General features: G+C 51.6%; 1 protein-coding gene across 15 annotated transcripts in view; it reads left to right on the top strand.

The window, feature by feature from the left end:
• DIP2C (disco interacting protein 2 homolog C) overlaps positions 1–19,705 on the top strand; it is a 412,960-nt gene that overhangs the window by 314,847 nt on the left and 78,408 nt on the right. For all 15 annotated transcript variants that reach the window (XM_023256257.2, XM_023256255.2, XM_023256259.2 and 12 more), the window contains 6 exons: positions 8,610–8,749; positions 9,953–10,089; positions 11,726–11,934; positions 12,791–12,905; positions 13,391–13,592; positions 19,045–19,154. In XM_023256257.2, the coding sequence (XP_023112025.1) occupies positions 8,610–8,749; positions 9,953–10,089; positions 11,726–11,934; positions 12,791–12,905; positions 13,391–13,592; positions 19,045–19,154 (913 nt within the window). The remainder of the gene's footprint in view (positions 1–8,609; positions 8,750–9,952; positions 10,090–11,725; positions 11,935–12,790; positions 12,906–13,390; positions 13,593–19,044; positions 19,155–19,705) is intronic.

Genomic DNA, 19,705 nt, shown 5'->3' with positions numbered 1-19,705 from the left:
TGGGTGCCGTGGTTGTTAGGCATCTTGATGTCCTTTCCCTGGTCAGTAGCCGATCACCTGTCACCAACACAGTGGTGAGTGTGTTAGAAGGTTCTGGGCTCCCAGTTTTCAATGGAAGCCTTAGACGTCCCCCCTGAAACACAGGCAGGATGCAGACTTCGTCCCGAGAGACAGTGGTAGGACTGTGGCCATGATCTGGGGGCAGTGGCTGGTGCCCTGGCCCCTGGGGCAGAGAGCTGCCCAGGCCATGTCTGAGCAGTAGGACCAGCCCTGTAAGCAGCCCCCTAGGAACAGCCACGGTCCGGAAGGAAAGGAAGGTCAGTTCACAAAGTGACTAGTGGTCAAAGCAGGACATTTGAGTCCTTTTAAGAATGAAAGTCAGGGAACTTGAAGGGACAAGGGAGGAGGGATGCCTGTCTCCACACTTGTCTGTCTCTGCAGTGTCACACCCTGTGACAGCATGGGTGTCCGTCTCTGGGGGTGTCCGTCTTCGTGGGTGTTTGTCTCGTGGGTGTCTGTCTCCGTGGGTGTCTGTCTCATGGGTGTCTGTCTTTGTGGGTGTCTGTCTCCGGGGGTGTCCGTCTCTGGGGGTGTCCATCTCGTGGGTGTCTGTGTCTGTGGGTGTCTGTCTTTGTGGGTGTCCGTCTCCGGGCGTGTCCGTCTTCGTGGGTGTTTGTCTCCGTGTGTCTGTCTCATGGGTGTCTGTCTTTGTGGGTGTCCGTCTCTGGGGGTGTCCGTCTCCGGGGGTGTCCGTCTCCGGGGGTGACCGTCTCCATGGGTGTCCATCTCCGTGGGTGTCCGTCTCCATGGGTGTCCGTCTCCGGGGGTGTCCGTCTCCGGGGGTGTCTGTCTTCATGGGTGTTTGTCTCGTGGGTGTCTGTCTCCATGGGTGTCTGTCTCCGTGGGTGTCTGTCTCATGGGTGTCTGTCTTTGTGGGTGTCCGTCTCCGGGGGTGTCCGTCTCCGGGGGTGTCCGTCTTCGTGGGTGTTTGTCTCGTGGGTGTCTGTGTCCGTGGGTGTCTGTCTTTGTGGGTGTCCGTCTCCGGGGGTGTCCATCTCCGGGGGTGTCTGTCTTCGTGGGTGTTTGTCTCCGTGTGTCTGTCTCGTGGGTGTCCGTCTCCATGGGTGTCCGTCTCCTGCTCATGAGTGTCTGTCTCCAGGAGTGACTGTCTGTGTGTTTGTCCGTCCCATGGGTATCTGTCTTTGTGTGTGTCCTGTTTGTGCCTGTCTTCATGGGTATCTATCTGAAAGTGCCTATGTTCACGTGCATCTGTCTTCACGGGTGTCTGTTCACGCATGTCTGTTTCCATGCATGTCGACCAGGTAATGGCAGTAAAGCACACTGTTCCCCTGTGAGGTCTTCCCTGGCTTCCTGAGCAACCAAGGTATTTGTCTTTCTTGTTTTTAAAACTGTCATCACCCAGGTTCATGTTTTCTGTTTCCTTTTTCTTTGAGAAATAGTTGTAAAATCAAAAATATTGGAGAAATACGGTTTCATGATACCTAAAGTTATCTGTAGAATTATTTCAAGAGGGCAAATTGCAGAATGAAAACTGGCAAATCATTCATGGCCCCATGTGTCTCTGGGATTGCTGTCTGGTTCTGTTTCCATCACTGAAATATAGATGCAGAACCTGCTTTTTAAAGCTACATTGTGGTAATGTTGATTGAAATGAAAAAAATATTTTGTAGGCTCTTTAAGTAGGCTTCACACCCAGTGCAGAGCCTGAATTCATGACCCTGAAGTCAAGACCTGAGCTGAAATCAAAAGTCAGACGCTTAAGTGACTGAGCCACCCAGGTCACCCCTCTGTGGGCTTTTTATCTGCACGATGTTCTTTTAATACCTTGATGCTTTAGCCATGAAAGGGTAACAATTATGTAAAGCAGTAATTAAAACAGCAATTCCAGAGGATAATAAAGTTGCCCCTTTTTCACCAAAATCATTTTGCATGTTGAAATGTCCCCCTGGAATTTAGAGAGCTGGGAGGGGCCCATGTGGCAGGATGTCTGTTGGGGGCCAGAATCGGACAGTTTTGCTGGGGACACCCCAACCAGTGACCTAGAATAAAAATAGTTAACAAGCCTGTGAATTGAAGTGGGGTTTTCAAGAATGGCTTTGCCCCTTAAAAAAAAAGTCAGACATGAAGATCTATAATCTTGTTTTTATAACACAAGATAAATTACATTATCAGAAATTTTAATCTGAAAGTTTTAAATTCAGACAAAACCGTAGAACTTGTCTAAATGTAAAATAGTTTGAAGATGAGAATCACCATATCTAAGTGGAAATATGGACTAATCAGGGAGCATTGAAGAACCCAGTGACTCGACTGACCTTGTGTGAGTTGTCCTGACCGCCCACGTGCAGGAGCGAACCGTGTTCTGTTTTGTGTTTGGTTGGACTGTGTGCTTGGTGTGGTGGAGGGTTAGCTTGCAGAGAGCAGGTGCCGCTCAGGGCGCAGCCCCACCCTTGATGTACATGCTGACACTTCCCTGCTGTGCACCCTGATCGCCTGCCCTGAGATGCGGAGAAGTTGCCAGGGCAAATGAAAACAAAGTTTGCACACTGCTCCTATGGTATGGTCCCTTTCCCGGCTGAAAAGAATTATCTCTAAAGTGAGTAGGTAAAATAATGGAGGAGAAAACATTCCCTTTTTATATTACGTAGCTCTTGAAGCAGGCTTTTTGTTGTGTTTTTTTTTTTTTTAAATCAGTGTGCAGGGCGCCTGGGTGGCTCAGTTGGTTAAGCGTCCTACTTTGGCTCGGGTCATTATCTCATTGTTCCTGGGTTCAAGCCCCGTGTCGGGCTCTGGGCAGACAACTCAGAACCTGGAGCTGCTTCAGATTCTGTGTCTCTCCCTCTCTCTGCCCCTCCCCCACTCCTACTCTTTTTTTTCTCTCAAAAATAAATAAACATTTAAAAATTTTTAAAAAATAAGTGTGCACTGCTCTCGTTAGAGAAAGGGGAGAAAATCACACTAAAATAACTTAGAAATTAAAGGTGTGATGTTTCAATCTTGTAACTTCCCTGTCAAAAATCATGAATTTTAAGGGCACCTGGGGTGACTTAGTTGGTTGAGTGTCCCAACTCTTAATTTCGCTCAGGTCATTATCTCACAGTTCATGGGATCAAGCCCCACATTGGGCTCTGCACTGAGCACGGAGCCTGCTTGAGATTCTCTCTCTCCCTCACTCTCTCTCAAAAAAAAACAAAAACAAAAACAAAAAAAAACCAAGAATTTTCCTGAGACTTTAGTGTGGGTGGTTTTGAAAGTCGCCATCTCAACGTTGAAGAAGGGTGCACGTATTCATGGGTTTGACTGGATCTCTCCTGAAATTTGCAGGAGTGTTCCTAAAAATGTTGTTTCTGTTACAAGCGCACAGTGTCTGCTGCTCCACTCTCTTCAAAGGGCGTTTTTACCTGGTGCTGTTCAGTTATCGGGGGCCAGCTGCCACGGTAAATGAGGTTATGTTCAGCTGTAGAGAGACTTCAGTCAAGGACGACAGCACCAGACAAGCGGGGCAGGGTACCTCTTCTGGAAAGAACGTTCTCCATCCAGAAAGGAGCGCCTTGCTGGCCACAGGCACAAGGGCGCCCCTCCCTCACACAGACTGATGGCCCTGCGGCTCCAAATATGTATTTCCTAAGGAGGTGATGTTACAGAAGCCACTCTCATGCCCGTGTGTGGACCCCACGTGTGCACTTACACCTCCTTACGCTCTGTGTCCAGTGAGCCTGGCCCAGCGCCCCCCCCCCCCCCCCGTGCATTTCAGAGTCTGTTGACCCCGGGTCACCATTCTGGCTTGTTTGTGCTTTGCTTTGCCTCTTGCCAGCTTTGTCACTCGGCATAGGGCCTCCTTCAGTCCTCGGAGTCCACATCTGTGAAGGGGCGTGACCACTGGTCTGTGTCACAGGACGGTGTGAACATCTGTGCATGTAGAGTGCTGAAGGTCTGCGTGGTGCCCATAAGAACTCAGGGCTCAGGCTAATGTTAGTGTCATTACGATAGTGTCACATGTACTTGGGCGTGTGCGTCCCATGACAACATGCCCTTTGGAAATGTTGTAGTCAACCCTGACATTGGCAAAGGAAAGGGCTGTTTCCTGAGACTTGACCCCTTTGCTCTCTGGATGTTCCTGAGTCAACCGTTCCTGGAGTTGGAGGTTGCCTCCATCTGATGGAAGCAGGGAAGGACCTTTGTTGTCGCACCTGCAGGAGGCTGCAGTGAGAGACGGTGGCTCTAAACCCTTAGAGATGTAGTGGCCACTTCCCCGTTACATCCTGAGAATGGAAATTGTCCCAAATGCTTGTGGCTTACGTGACTGCATTTATTTCGTGTGGGTACAGATTTGAGCGTGGCCAGTGATAGCAAACTGTGGACGTGTTAGTTGAAACTTATAGCTACCTCTTCAGGTGTCACACAGCGTGATTACCTGAGGGTTATCTAACATCTTGCGAAGGCAGAACTGGCATGGCCAGGGACCAGGTGCGCACGCTCTCCCGTTGAAGCCATTGGCCATCAGGAACATTCCTCCTGAGGCCAAGGCCAGTGCTCACCTTCCGTCTTCCGTCTCTTCACTTAGGTCTTTGTGCCATTTGCCTGTGGTCGCAGGGCTGGCCGCTCACAGCTGCCTTCCTTCTGTATCTCTGTGCGCAGAGACCCCCTCGGCAGTCCTGGGAACTGCAAGAATTGCTCTTCCATGCAGTCAGCCCTCTGTGTCATCTGGGCATTGAACCTGGGGGGACTAACGGGTCAAGCTCTCTCAGCCGTTGTTCGTCGTACTGTGTTTGATTGTGAAACCACATCTTTTTGAAATCTCTGGGAATTCTTATCGGTATCATTTTTTCACTTCCTCATCTAGTTTAGTCTACTTGGACTTTTTGTTTCCTAGAAAGGTGTTAATGGAGAGAAAGATAAGCTGACTTTGTTAATAATCACTCAAATGCAAACCAAAGTAACAGAGGAACAGCGTTTCACCATCAAAGCGGGAACACTTTTAGGGTTGTGTGGGCACGGGTGTGCAGAAGTGGCTGCTGGGAGGCCACCTTCCCCGTGGCCACGAGCGCAGGTTTGAGGCCAGTCTGCGCTCGATGCCAGGGTCTGCCCCACAGCCGTGCCCCAGATGCCACTGCCTCACACACTCCGCTTCTTGCCTGTAAATGGGGACGACAGACATGCGTGTCTCAGAGCTGCTGTAAGATACTTCACGTGCACAACATGCTTCCGGTGGCCTCCTGCATAAAACAGTACCCTGTGCACATCTGGTAGATTGGAAAACAGTACTTAGAGTGGCCGTGCAAGATGATGGTCTTTTGGGAAGTTATATAGGCTTTATTAAAATTTTAAACGTATATACTTTCTGATTCTTCAGTTCTTTTTCTAGATATGTATTTTACAGTCATATTTGTAATTGTATAGAAATGAAATACAGTGACTACATGTCACTATTATTGAACACCACCACCAATTAAGACCGGTCGGGTCATTGGCATGTGCGGTATACATAGTGTTTATATCACACACACGCACACAGGAAAATCCACAAGATCCATTTGGTGGAAAAGCAAGTTGCAAGAGAACATGCTTATTGTGGTTTTGCTTTTTTTAAATACAGGTGTATTTACACATGTGCCTATTTTATGTAAATACAGATTCAAGGAACTGGTGGGTCGTCTGTTGTGGCTGCCGGTGAGGCAGGGCTGGGATGGGGTCAGGCAGGTGCTTTTGCCTTTGCTGTGACTTTTTGTGCAGTGTCCCACTCATCCACATGAAGGATTTGCCCCTGTGTTACTCGTGTCATTTGTCCTAAAGTTCCCTCAAAAGAAAAGTGTGCCGTGAACTAAGAAGTGCTCAGTCTTTGAGGCCAGAGGCAGGAGAGGGAGATGGGAAGCTGTCCCTAACTGGGGCTGTGGGTCTGTATCCCACCAAGCCCCACAGGGATGCAGATGATGAACTGAACGTGCCCAAGCCCGCAGTTGTGGTCTGTAAAGCGGAGGACAGTGGTGCCGTGCGGGTGTACCTGCCGAGTGAGTCTCTGTGTGCAGAGGGCTCGGGACAGTTGGGCACACCCAGGTGCCAGCTGAGCGGAGCTGTGTCATCGGGAGGCAGGGCTGTTGGCTGAGCGTGTCTGAGATTTCTCTGACGAGCAAGGGACTCTATTAAATATAAACATATAGCTGTAGATCAAAGTAAAACCTGAGTGGTGTCATTGGTTCACATTTGAAGCGCATGTACCCAAGTTTCCATAGTTTCGTTTTGCGCCTACAGTTGAAGGTTTCCTGTAGCAAACACGGTTCATAATTGTGCTCCAGGGAGTCTTGTTTCTAGGAAAGCAGGTCTCGTGCCTAAGACCCCAGAACTTGCATCCTTGAATATTAAGAGAGCCTTTCCCTCTTGGCACACGGGCGCGGCCCATCCCGGTCCCCCGGTACCCCTTGCTTGGGCTGAGTCATGGCCACGCCAGCCTTTTGCTATCCTGTGGTCGTTCCAGCCAAATACGTGTACTTTTAAATCCCGTTCCTTGGTGCGTTTGTCTCCTGGGGCTGTCGTAAGTGCCTCGCCCCTCCCGGGTGGTGTGACACAAGGGGAACCTGCTGCCTCAGAGTTCTGGGGGCCAGAAGCCCGGGGTCAAGGTGTCTGAGGGCCGGGTGCTCCCAGGGGCTCTCACGGCCCATCTGCTCCAGGCCCTCCCGCTGCTGCTGGCACCCCTGTCCTTGCTGTACGGCTGCTATTGTCACATGACGCCTGTGTCTCCTCTTGTAAGGACACCGATCATTGCATTTGGGGCCCGTCCCGGTTCCAGGATGATCTCATCTTAACTAATGACGTCCGCAAAGATCCTCTTTCATGTTAATACGGTGACAGTCAAGGTACCGGGACCAGGACTGGTCACAGCTTTGGGGACACAACTCAGTCCACAACAGGCACTGAGCATTCTGATTTAAGACTCTCGCTTTGTGTTTTGGCCAAGGACAATAGTGGGGTCAGGGATTCGTAGCAGCAGAGGGTTGCTGCGGGGCTCCTCTCTCTCACCCTGCGGAACAATATAGATTCCAGTGTTTGGGGCTCATATCCGGGTAGTTCTGGGTGGACCTTATCACGGGGCAGGCTTTTCTTCTGTATCTGGTTAGCGCTACCCTTTTGGATGCTTCACAGACAGAACCATTTCAATTTCCAGACTCTCTTATGCTTCCTTTTTATTGTTTATTTTTATTTTTTTTTTATTTGAGGTATAACCGACCTATAATATATGCTTCTTTTTATAATACCTAGTTCTTGATTCAAATGAGATATTTTGCACATTGTTTTTTTGAGAGAGAGTGCAAGTGGGGGAGGGCCAGAGGGGGAGCGAGAATCACAAGCAGGCTCTGTGCTCAATGCAGAGCCTGATGTGGGGCTTGATCCCATGAACTGTGAGATCATGACCTGAGCTGAAATAGTCAGGTGCTCAACTGACTGAGCCACCCAGGCACCCCTCCTTTTGCACATTTTAACCTTTATGTTTCTCTACTTGTATTTCTAGGTTCCTTATAAATCTTGATGTTTTCTTGAAACATTATCAAGATTTATCAGTTTTAAAGCCAAACAGCAAACTTCTGTTTATTTTCTAACTTTTAGATCCTAAAAGGATGCTACCCCTGTGTATACAGAAAATTAGAAAAAGAAGTGTGGTATTTCCCTAAAGTGTGCCTCACTTAGCCCACATGGAAGATTCTTTAGTTACAGGGACAAAATCCATGTTCTTGGAAATATTTTATTTATTCAGTGATTAGTCAACAGACCTTTATTACTGCACACTTCTCAGGGGTAAGGCTATGCAGTGAACAGAAGGGAACCCTTGGGGAGCAGAGACTCTGATGCAGGAGGCCCGGTGTGGGTAGTCAGGTGGCCCGACTGTGCCGTCTTGGGGGGTAATGAGTACTTGCGTATTTGAGCTGCCAGGGGGACGTCTGCTCCAAGAACATTCCAGATGGAGGCAGAGACAAGTGTGAAAGCCCCCAGAAGGGGTGGGCTGGGTGCTGGATAAAGGGCCTGGGGCTGGCGTGCAGTGAGCTGGAGTGGCGGGGGCCATGGAGAAGACGGGCTGAAGATGGAGTGAAAGCATTCCACCACGTGCCTTCTGCGAAGAAAGACTTCCCCAAGCTTGTCATGCAGAATGGCGTGGCCTGTCATTTCAGATTCCTGCACCATGAGCTTCTGTCTGCCTAGTGCACGTCTCAACTTGAGCCCAGGCCACCCCACCTCCCTTGTTTCTGCTCCGTGCCATCATCCGTGTTCTTGGAGACATTGTGGTCCCTTGTTAGCCACTTTCAAAACTGGAAAATCAGACCTTCGGAGAGAGGGGAGGGAAGGAATCAGTCGATGGCTGATACGTGTAAGGGAGGGGCATTCCAGAGACGGAGTTAATGACGTTGACATCTCACAAACAGACAACCAGCACCCCTTGGCACGCTAAGAACACAGGACAGTGTGGCATTCAGATCTGCTTCGGGGATCCTTGGGACCCCAGACGTGTCTGGCTGCCTCTGGTGTGCGTGCACTTGAATGCCTCTCTGGTGATGGTGGCTTGTTTGCTCCTATGTGTTCAGACAAAACTGCTCTTTCAGGCCCACAGATGACAGCAACCAGCCCCCGGGCCGGGGTGTCCTCTCCATGCATGGGCTTACCTACGGGGTCATCCGGGTGGACTCTGAAGAAAAGCTGTCTGTGCTCACCGTGCAGGATGTCGGCCTCGTGATGCCTGGCGGTGAGTGTGGACGCTGGGCTGCACACGTTGGGGGCGGGGGTCGACTCAGGAGCCCCAGCGGTGTCCAGCGGGCTGCTACCCACCGGGACCACCGTGCCCCTCTGCGTGAGGTCAGACGGAGCACTTAAATCCGGGCTTGTCACTGCTGCCTCTCCTGGTGAAAGAACGTTCAGGAAGCTTCACGGGGCATCTCTGCCACCTCCCATGCTGGGATCCCGGGGCCCTTTCCCCTAGCGGGCGCCGTGGGCCATGCCATGCCCCTGCAGCCCATGGGGGGCTTCTCTCCCTGCAAGGGTCAAGTTCCCGCCGGCCATCCACCTTTTGGACAAAGCTGGGCACTGAGGCTGGTAGCAGATGGTATAAAAATCCAGGGACGGGGCTCCAGACGATGAGCAATGCTTGGTTCTAGCAGAAGAGCCCGTTTCTAAAAGTCAGGGAACCGTTCCCACAAATGCGCACACGAGGCCGTCAGGGCGCTGCACACGCTGCCTCCTGCTGTGCCGGCCGGGGCTCCCGGATGACTGGAGGGGGAGCGCAGGGCTTGCAGGGAACAGAGGGGCCGTGTGCGGGGGGGGGGGGGGCCTGGGCTCCTCCCAGGTGTCTCTTGGTCCAGATGGGAGAAGTCCATCCCCTCAGTACGATTTGCACATTAAAGTTCAAGCCGTCAGAATCTTACACCATAGCTGTGTAAGTGGACGTTTTCCTGGAACATGAAAGCTCATGACTCACTTCAGGGAAGACCAGGACCGGCCTGGCCTCCCTTTTACCTTCACACTCCTGTTCCAAATGCGGTTTCCGCTCACTGTGCTCTCCCTGTGTTCAGTCATTTCTTCCGTCCCCCTGCCCCGCCCCTGTCTCCCTCTCTGCCCCCCCCCCGTCCCTCTCTGTCCCCGTCTCTCCCCACCCTGTCCCTCTGTCTCTGTCTCCTTGTCCCTCTCTCTCTCCCTCCCTCCCTGTCTGTCTCTGTCCCTGCCCACCCTGTCCCTCTGTCTCTGTCTCCTTGTCCCTCTCTCTCTCTCCCTCCCTCCCTCCCTGTCTCTCTCTGTCCCTCCCCACCCTGTCCCTCTGTCTCTGTCTCCTTGTCCCTCCCTCTCTCCCTCCCTCTCTCCCTCTGTCCCTCCCCACCCTGTCCCTCTCTGTGTCTCCCTCCCCCTCCCTCCCTCCCCTCTCTAATATTACCTGTGTGTCCTGTTTTGCTTCTAGCCATCATGTGTTCAGTGAAGCCGGACGGCATTCCTCAGCTGTGTAGAACGGATGAAATCGGGGAGCTCTGCGTGTGCGCCATTGCCACGGGCACGTCCTATTACGGCCTCTCGGGCATGACCAAGAACACCTTCGAGGTAGGGTCATGGAGCTGAGCCCCAATGCCAGGTGCACAGACATGAAAGATAAGGTGGTAGTTTCTCAGCCAAAAATACTCTTAGGAGCTAAGATGGTTGCACTTCTTGCTGCCTTTTTTTTTTTTAATAATTTTCAATGAATTTAGCTTATCAGCTTTTTTTCACCTCATAGTCAGTGTTGAAAAAGGGCAAGAACAGTTTCTTTAAAAGGGGCTTTTTGGGGGGCACCTGACTCAGTCGGTTAAGCATTGACTTTGGCTCGGGTCATGATCTCGTGGTCTGTGAATTCCAGCCCCACATGGGGCTCTGTGCCGACAGCTCAGAGCCTGGAGCTGCTTCGGATTCTGTGTCTCCCTCTCTCTCTGCCTCTCCCCTGCTCATGCTCACGCGTGCTCTCTCTCCCCCCTCAAAAATAAACATTGAAAAAAAGGCCTTTTGTATGTCGTGCTGTTCTTACGTTAGCCTCTTGAGTAAGTGCTGCAGCTAATAGGCTGAGGAATGAGGGCTGAGCACACCTGGCACAGATCCACCCTCCCTTGTGGCCCGGCCCTCCCACTGAAGCCAGACTTGGCCAGGTGTGAGCAAATGCACACGTGAAGTAACTGTCTCCACGGCATGAGCGGGTGTGTATGCACACACGTGTGGCATATGCTGTGTGTGTGTGTGTTAGGTGTCCACACATACTTGTGTCTTGTTTGCACGCGTGGGTGGCTTGCTGTTAGTGCACTCCATGCGTACGGACCCGTACACTGGCCTTGTGGGCAGTTAAGTGGTAAACTCTGTGCCGCACCTCAGTTTCCCAGAATTGCTATCATTTGACCACGTGATACTTAACCTTACGAGGAGCACACTTTCGAATAAACTGTGCACGAGAAGATGTGGGTTGCTGGGGCGCCTGGGTGGCTCAGTTGGTTGAGCATCTCTGACTTCAGCTCGGTCATGATCTCATCATCCGTGAGTTCAAGCCCTGCGTGGGGCTCTGTGCTGACAGCTCAGAACCTGGAACCTGCTTCAGATTCTGTGTCTCCCTCTCTCTGTGTTCCTCCTCTGCTCACGCTCTGTCTCTCTCTCTCTCTCAAAAGTAAATAAACATTTAAGAAAAGAAGAAGAAAATGCGGGTTGCTTAGGGGTTTGTTTCTTAGAGCATGATGCGATGAGGTGCTTTGTTGAATGTGGCTTCCAGGTTCTAAAATGTCCCTGAAGCCCAGCTAGCTGGAGTCTGTAGAAAACCCCTCTCCTTTTTCCTGTGACTTACCTGCAGGGTCTGAGGAAACAGGTGCAGGCTTAGAACACTGTGATTTGCCCCATTTGTATTTTCCCTTTTTGGTGTAGTCCTCATAAGGAAACATTAATGAGTAGGGATCATCTTACAACTTACGCACATTTTTGGTTTTCCATTCATCACTTTTACACTGTGGATTTAAAGCAGAATAATTAATTAGCATTTATTAGACTGTCATCATGATCTCAGTATCGATTCTTAGGTGTGGATGCTGTGGAAGGAAACTGGTGGACAGCCTTGCATGTGGACCGTGGGGGATGAGCATTGGGGGGGTAGGGGGGGCTTCTCCAATGGGCTCCAGGGAGGAGGGTGGCGGTGGGCGCCCCTGGGCACTCACCACTCGTGTGTCTGCAGGTGTTCCCCGTGACGAGCTCGGGGGCCCCTGTCAGCGAGTACCCCTTCGTAAGGACAGGCCTGCTGGGCTTCGTCGGCCCCGGGGGGCTCGTCTTCGTGGTGGGCAAGATGGACGGGCTCATGGTGGTCAGCGGGCGCAGACACAACGCGGACGACATTGTCGCCACAGCGCTGGCCGTGGAGCCCATGAAATTCGTCTACAGAGGAAGGTGGGTGTGCGTGTGCCCTCTGGGAATTCAGCCCTGGGTTGTCTGCAATCGACACTGGTTATATAAAATTGCACAAATTCCTTAGTTGTGGGAGTGAGTGACCTCTGACGTTCTGTCTAGTTCTGAATGCCCAATTTTATAGAAATTTCCTGAGCTCCATACATAATTTTCGTCACTTCTCCTCTGAGTCAAATAAAAATATCTGTTTGAAAGACTTGTGTTTTAAAGAAATACACAAAGGGAACAGCCAAAAATTCATGTTGGAGCAGATCATCTCCAAAGACCCCAAGGTAATAGTCGAGCAACAGTTGTGTGGGAGAATGGAGTCCTGTGGCCTCTTCTCCCTGATGATCTGGGCACAGTAAATACTAATTCACGGTGGCGGCTCCCCGGGTTTTGGCTCATGTGAAGGAAGTCATGAACTCCCGTAGAGCCTTACTGCCGCCCGGCATGCCAGCGAGAGTGGAAGTGACAGACACGTGAATGTAGCATTGCCCCGTTTAACTCACTGAGCCAGGGCAGCCTCTGTGTGATAGGGGGGACTCTGGGGGTCCGAGTCACGTGGTGCCGTGCTTCCCGAGAGAGAGGCAGAAACTCGTTCGTCCCAGAGTTTCCCTTGATGTGGAGACTTACTTCACAGGTGCAACCCAAGATGTGGATTGTGCGCGGTTCTGACGTCCACAGCCCAGCACCTTCCGTCTGCCCTGAGAAGTGGGGCCTGTCCCCTCACAGGTTTGCTGGAGCAGAGGCCGGCGCTGTGCTCTCCTGGGCTGTGCCATCAGTAGCGGAATGAACAGTGCTTTGGGCGGCATCTACAGCACGTGCTCACCGCACCTGCTCCTTTCTGTCCTCGCAGGATAGCTGTGTTTTCCGTAACTGTCCTGCACGACGAGAGGATAGTGATTGTGGCCGAGCAGAGGCCAGACTCCACGGAGGAGGACAGCTTCCAGTGGATGAGCAGGGTGCTGCAGGTATAGCTCTGCTCCTGCCCCGGGGCCCCTCACCTGCTTCCACGCCGGCTTCCCTTAACCCCCACCAACGGTGCTCCCGTGCTCCCCGACCGTTGCCCCATTGGGTCAGAAATTGCATCGACCGGGAAATGTGTATTTCATCCTTGGAAAATAACTAAACAGACCAAGATTAGGGGTCACGGGTCTGCAAAACTGGCTCCCACCATTCACTTGGGGATGTCACAAGTAATAGTTTTTGTTCTGATCTCCAGAGTGTATTTTTTTCCTCAGAATTTCCCTTCTTAGTGCATGTGGTATTCCACAAATCCCACATAAAATTAGCTAGTTTGGTTGGATTTGGAGAGACACCCCTTCTCTTGGCGTCTTCACCCCACTCGGATGGCGTGTGCTTGCTCATGTTACAGACGGGACTTTGCACCGTCTGAACATTTGCTTCGTGTCTGTGGCACCTGTTCTAACCCACTTCCTCCCTCATGACTTTCCAGGCAATTGACAGCATACATCAAGTTGGGGTTTATTGCCTGGCCTTGGTTCCAGCAAACACCCTCCCCAAAACCCCACTCGGTGGGATCCACTTGTCAGAAACGAAGCAGCTCTTCCTGGAGGGCTCACTCCACCCCTGCAACGTCCTGATGTGTCCCCATACCTGTGTCACAAACTTGCCTAAACCTCGACAGAAGCAGCCAGGTATGTCCCACGGCCTGGAGAGTTGTGTGGAATCTGGGTGGCTCTCTGGAACCAGGTGCTGTTGGTGCCCTGTGGACCAGGCCCCATGCCTGTAGGTGGTTCTTAACCCCACTCCTGTCCTGGTCTCCACACTCCCAGGGCATAAACCTGCCCCACTGGATGGTGGATGAGGGGCTCTCCTGGGACAGCATGGTTGGCTGGGAGCCCGGCACCTGGGGGCATGTTGGGAAGGAGTCCTATGTAGATCCCAGTGGAGTAGTTGACCCTCGGTCTGACTGGGTGGCGTTTTACCAGGCATGGAAGCTCTCAGTCACGGTTTCCTTCAGATGAGAATAATGCTTCCTTACCTGTCTCCTGGGTTATTTAGGTGTCAAAGCCTAATAAATGTGGGAAACTCTTGAAGCCTGTGCAGAAGTCTAGAAATTCATTTGTGACGTTGTAAGAGTGAATGTGTGTCTAGCGCTTGGGGGTTTGGGGAACATGTACTTACCCTTTATCTGACTTCGATGCCTAGCAACTAATCAGTTATGTTCTTTCAGGCTGCATAGTCATCAGTGAGAGAAAATTTATCTCCAGACCGTGGGAGGTGAGGGCCCAGGTTTTCTGCTGGTGCAGTGACAGGAGGTCCCAGGGCGTCCAAGCAGGGAGGAGCCGGCAGTGGGGTCACACACTCGGGCTGTGCTGGCCCCACGACCACTGTTTCAGCATGTTGTACTAATTAACGCGTCTCTTCTCATGGAGGCTTGCGTGGTAGGCACTCTTCTGTCCCTGTTTCACAAATGAGGAGAATGGGTCACAGAGAGGCGGGGGGGTTGATGGGGCCAGAGTGTGACAGAGGCAGACCCAGACCCGTTGACTGTTTGTTCCACCCAGTACAGCGTGGCTGCAGGGCAGAGCTGACGACGAGTCAGCCAGACACCGTTGGGTCACCTCTGGGCATAGCCCACCTTGTGGTAAATGTAGGGACTGAGGCCGACGGACGCCCTGTAAATGAGACCGGATGAGAGGGTGGGTGGGTGGTCCTCAGTAGGGTGAGGGGAGGACGCGGATGCTGCAGGAAGAAAGGGTTGCCCCACGTATACAGACAGACTTGAGTCCAGGTCTCGAGCCTGTGTCCCTTGTCCTTACCCCCTCCACGATGCACATGTGTTCGTGAGGACGTACACGTAGCGTTGCGGTTCTCTCCTCTGCGTGGGTTCTCTTGGAAAGTATGGAGTCATTGTCTGCTTTCTGGGCAGCTTGGCTTCGCAGTTATCTCTGCTTTTTGGTTTTCTTCGGATTTCTGTGCTGTTTGTTGTTTTCTCACATTCTAGGTTCTAGATCCCCTGATACCTCCCTTCGTTTCTTTTTCCTCTCAGTCCTTGGCTTATACAACTGCAATAGCAAAACAAAAAGTTACCACTGACGAAGTGTCCATTTCTTTACATTTCGCGGGCACACTGGCTGCAAGCGACGAGCCCCCAGAACACAAAGCATTGCCTTTCTGTGGGGCGGCATATCAAAATGATGAAAAATCACCTCTTTATCTCCTATTGTCTCAGGGCATAAACAGCCGTGGGAAGGTCAGAGCAGTGGCTCCATGTGGGTGTGTTGGGGTCTGTGAATGGAATCGATCATGGTGGCAGGCTCCTTAGTGTGTCCTTGCACACATTCGGCAGTGACTGACTCCTCCCTGTCTCCTGCCCACCTCCGTTCACCATCAGACACCTCCACTGGGGGCCTGGCCACCAGTGGTCCCGGGTGCAGAGAGGCTCACGGCAGAATTCAGGACAGATACTCATGGTGGGGGTCATTTGCAAAGGCCTGATGTGCTTCCAGAACTACGGGGCTCAGTGCACCTGTCGGATGTCAAGGCAAAACCTGACCGAATGAAAAGGCCAAGGTGCTTTGCTCGAGAGCAGTGTCGGGGCACCTGAGGACAGCCTTCTTCCTCTGGGAAGAAAGGATGAGCTGGGAGGTTGGGGCTGTTTAGATATCACGGCTGCAGCATGGTGAATGAAGCTTTATGTGATTGATTATTGTAAGGAAATAATTTTTTTTTATTGTTTAATGTTTGTTTACTTATTTGTTTTTGAGAGCGTGAGAGCGCGCAGGGCAGGGGCAGAGAGAGGGGGGGAAATAGAGAATCCCAAGTAGGCTCTGCACTGTCAGCACAGAGCCCAACACAGTGCTCAATCCCATGACTTTGGGATCATGACCTGAGCCGAAATCAAGAGTCGGACGCTTAACTGACAGAGGCACCCAGGTGCCCCTGAATAAATGCTGCTTTTAACAAATATTAATGACAGCATGAGGTGCTGGTTCACTTCCCTACCTCAGCTAACGACCTGTAACGTACCTCAGGTGACATTTCCCTGAAGCCTCAGTTTCCGTAAATGTAATGAGGGGATTAGATGTGGTGAGTTTTAAGTCTCCTTTGGAATAGACACAGACTGTGAACAAGTACTTGTTGTGGCCAAAGCATTTAGTGAGGCCATTTTTCCACGAGGGTGTTGCTGGATGCTTGAAACAAAGCTCCTAAAACTTAGTTTGTAGATGATCTAGTTGCCTCTTTTAGCAGATGAATTCATGTTTACTGAGCTAACAACGTGTGTGTGAGAGTATCTTAACGGAGCACAAAATGTTAAAAGCCCTTTTGGGGCGCCGGGGTGGCTCAGTCGGTTAAGCAGCCGACTTCGGCTCAGGTCATGATCTCTCGGTCCATGAGTTCGAGCCCTGCGTCAGGCTCTGTGCTGACAGTGCAGAGCCTGGAGCCTGTTTCAGATTCTGTGTCTCTCTCTGTCTGACTCTCCCCTGTTCATGCTCTGTCTCTCCCTGTCTCAAAAATAAATAAAACGTTAAAAAAATAAATTAAAAAAGCCCTTTAACCCATTAGTTGGGGTACCAACAGTATTTAACAACTTGAAGTGTTAACAGTCCCTGGGACACAGTGTATCTGAACAGCCAGAGGGCAGCAGGGGGAGCAGCCGCAGACAGCACTGCACCTGCTGGGGAGAAGGGGAGGAGTGCGGCCGGGCTGGCGGGTTCTGCACCCAGAGGACACAATATGTGCTGTGTGTCCCCTGCATGACACAGTCGGGTAGTAATAGGAAGAGGACAACTCTGAGATAAAACTCCCGACCTGCCCATTTCTGCATCTGTAAGTGGGAGGGGAGGGAGAGAACGCAAAGGTGAACTTAGTACCTATTTTTGGGTCCATCTCAACCTTATATTTTCTTTTTTTTAATGTTTTACTTTATTTTACAGAGAAAGTGTAGGAGCAGGGGAAGGAGGGAGGGAGAAAGAGAGAATGAATGAATCCCAAGCAGGCTTCACACTCAGCGCAGAGCCTGATATGGGGCTCGAACCCATGACCCTGGGATCATGATCTGAGCTGAAATTAAGAGTCAGACGCTCAGTTGACTGAGCCACCCAGGCGCTCTTCAACCTTATGTTTTCAAATCCTGAGGCGGTGAAGTCTGTGAGGGTGTCTTGCACCACACCCACCTCATTTGGCAAGGGGGGGAGACCCTTGGTTCTTGGGAGGGGGACAGATTTTGCAAATAAATGCCACAGGAAAGCACCTGTCTCCCAGCACCATTTGGAAAGTAATTCTTAAGTCTACCTCGGGGGAGCAATATGTGAGGTCTGAGCTTCACATCCAGTAGAGACCAGCCCAGGGGAAGGGGGGGCAAGCTGCCAGCACCTCAGAACAGTGCTTCTCCCACCCTAGTTTGAATTCTTAAAAAATTACGGAGAAGACTTCAAGCCAGTTTAGGCCAGATGGGCTTCTCAGACGAGCCTTCCTGCCCACCCCCGGGACCAAGGAGAACGTCAGGATGCTTTACCCACAGACGCCAAGTCAGGAAGCGGAGGGCCAGTCGGCTGGGCTCCGGGTTGAGCCTGTGCACCATCCACGCAGCAGCCACATTCGCTTCCCCGTACGCCACGCTGCCTTGTCTTTTCATCTTGTTAAATGTGGAAAGACCGCTCCTCTGTTGCAGTGTCTTTATTACCAGCTGAGAAAAATGCAGGCAGTCCCAATCTGCCACACCTGACCATTCAGACCTGCTGTAGCGGAGCATAGAGGGTGTATTCTGTGATTCCACAGAAACAGCGTCACGGCGACTACAAATTGCCTACGATGAAGCCAGTGAGCAGGGGCCCAGAGATCTGTGTCATGGGCCATTTTCCCGATTTCAGTCCTGCTGGAAGTGCCTGCCTTCTCCCAAAACGTTGAATGTTTTACGGCAGCCCAACTCTGGATGGGCACACGTCTGCAGAGAAGAATGTCACCTGGAGGCGTCAGCCCGTGCCCTGCCCATCTTCCCAGGGTGCCTGGGGGTCATCATCCCGGCAGCTGCTGGCCTCTACCCCTGAACCTGAACCTAAGGCTTTCTTACCTGCTGACCCACGGCTCTCCATGTGCAATAACAGAAGGCAACATATGCCGTGATTCAGAAGCTTGTAAGGTGGCCTTTGGCAAAGGTGAAACAAGAATTTGATTCAGTAGTGACCTTCAACTTGTATTTTATTAAACCACGGACTAAACGCACGTGGCTGACGTCTTTGTTACTTCCACTCCCTTCTTTAAGCTCCCTGCCTGACTCTTTGCCGCCATTTGTGTCACACACACTCACAGCTGACCCTTCCCTGGTAAACGTGCATATGTGTGTGTGATCAAAACAAAGTGAACGATTGTGTTTTGAGAAACCTGGGGGGTGCCCAGGATTTCCTGCAGCTAGACATTGTGAAAGAGCTTCTGTAGTTTTTTAGAAAACTTGTTTCTTTCATTGAAACAGAAGAGAAAGCTGTCAGACTAGATTGCTTCTGGTTTTTTTCTTGTGAAATGTTTCATAAACAGTAAAAGGAGTGCTGGTAATTGAGTCTGTAATGGCGGTGTAAGAGGAACTTTGGCTCGACAGGAGCCTCTGGGCGTGGTCTCCCGTATCTCCGCGGGGCCGGCGAGAGCCCAGAGCTGTTCCGTCAGTGAGATAGGTGACTGTGCCCGTGCGGCGTTACCCCCTGCATTATAAAGGTATTTATAAAAAATGTGCAATAGTTTATGTCGGTGGTCGCTCAGTGACAAGCAGGGACACTGGGGAACACCACACAGGTGATCCCAGAGTCCTGACTGCTTAGCAGTGAGATGCGTCACGGTTTACTGCCTTATCTTCAGCATTATTTCTCACAATCATCCAAGTGGACAGATCGCAGCATCCCACCAACTGGCATTAGAGTAACAGCAGCGGGTTTGGGAGACGCCACCGGGATCTGGTGAAAACGTTGTTTTACCCTGTAATCGAGACTCGCTCGTGTCTGCCATCATTCTCATTGTTGGGACACACTGGAAGCCCTGTTCTGATAAGATTTTCTCAGAGCTCGGCCTTTCAGAGGGTTTCCCCGGAGCCAGCTCTTTGCCAAGGTGCGCGGTCATGTTTTAAGTTGACTTGTTTCCTCACATTCTTTCCAGAAATTGGCCCTGCCTCTGTGATGGTGGGGAACCTGGTGTCTGGGAAGAGGATTGCGCAGGCCAGCGGCAGAGACCTGGGCCAGATAGAGGACAATGATCAGGCCCGCAAGGTGAGAGGCGGACGGGGTTCCTGTCCGAGCCCTGTGCCGGCACACTGCTCCAGACGACACTGACGGCCAGCTCAGCACCCGCCCCTGAACTTGGGCGTCCTGCCCTCTCGGTCCTGCACGCACGTCCGTACCGTCTCACCACAAAGACGTGCGTGGTGGGGGTGCCGTGTTGCGGGACACTGCAGAGGGTCAAGGGGGTGGGAGGAGACACGGGCGCACGAGCTGAGGCCCGAGGCCCGCTCTGTCCTGGCATCCTGGGGCGCTCGTTCCTGATGAGCCCGCCAGCCCTGGCGTGACACCCAGACGGCCTCGCGTCAAAAGGCTTCGGCCCTTTAACTGGTGGAATTCAAGAGAACAGAAGTGAGAAACCTGGGTTGGCAAACTGGCGTCCTTAACGTGACCTCGGGGGCTAGAGGAGAAATCTGGGGCCACACCCAGCATGCATGTCACATTTTGTCACGCATACTGCGGTCCCCATTATCACCATGCAGACTTGAGGACTCTGATGATTCACCAAAAGGTGACCCCTGTCTGTATGAGCTACCAGGAAA

The sequence above is a fragment of the Felis catus genome, chromosome B4, assembly GCF_018350175.1.
Source record: "Felis catus isolate Fca126 chromosome B4, F.catus_Fca126_mat1.0, whole genome shotgun sequence".
NCBI classification, from domain to species: domain Eukaryota; kingdom Metazoa; phylum Chordata; class Mammalia; order Carnivora; family Felidae; genus Felis; species Felis catus.
This window is presented reverse-complemented; position numbering and strand designations above follow the sequence as displayed.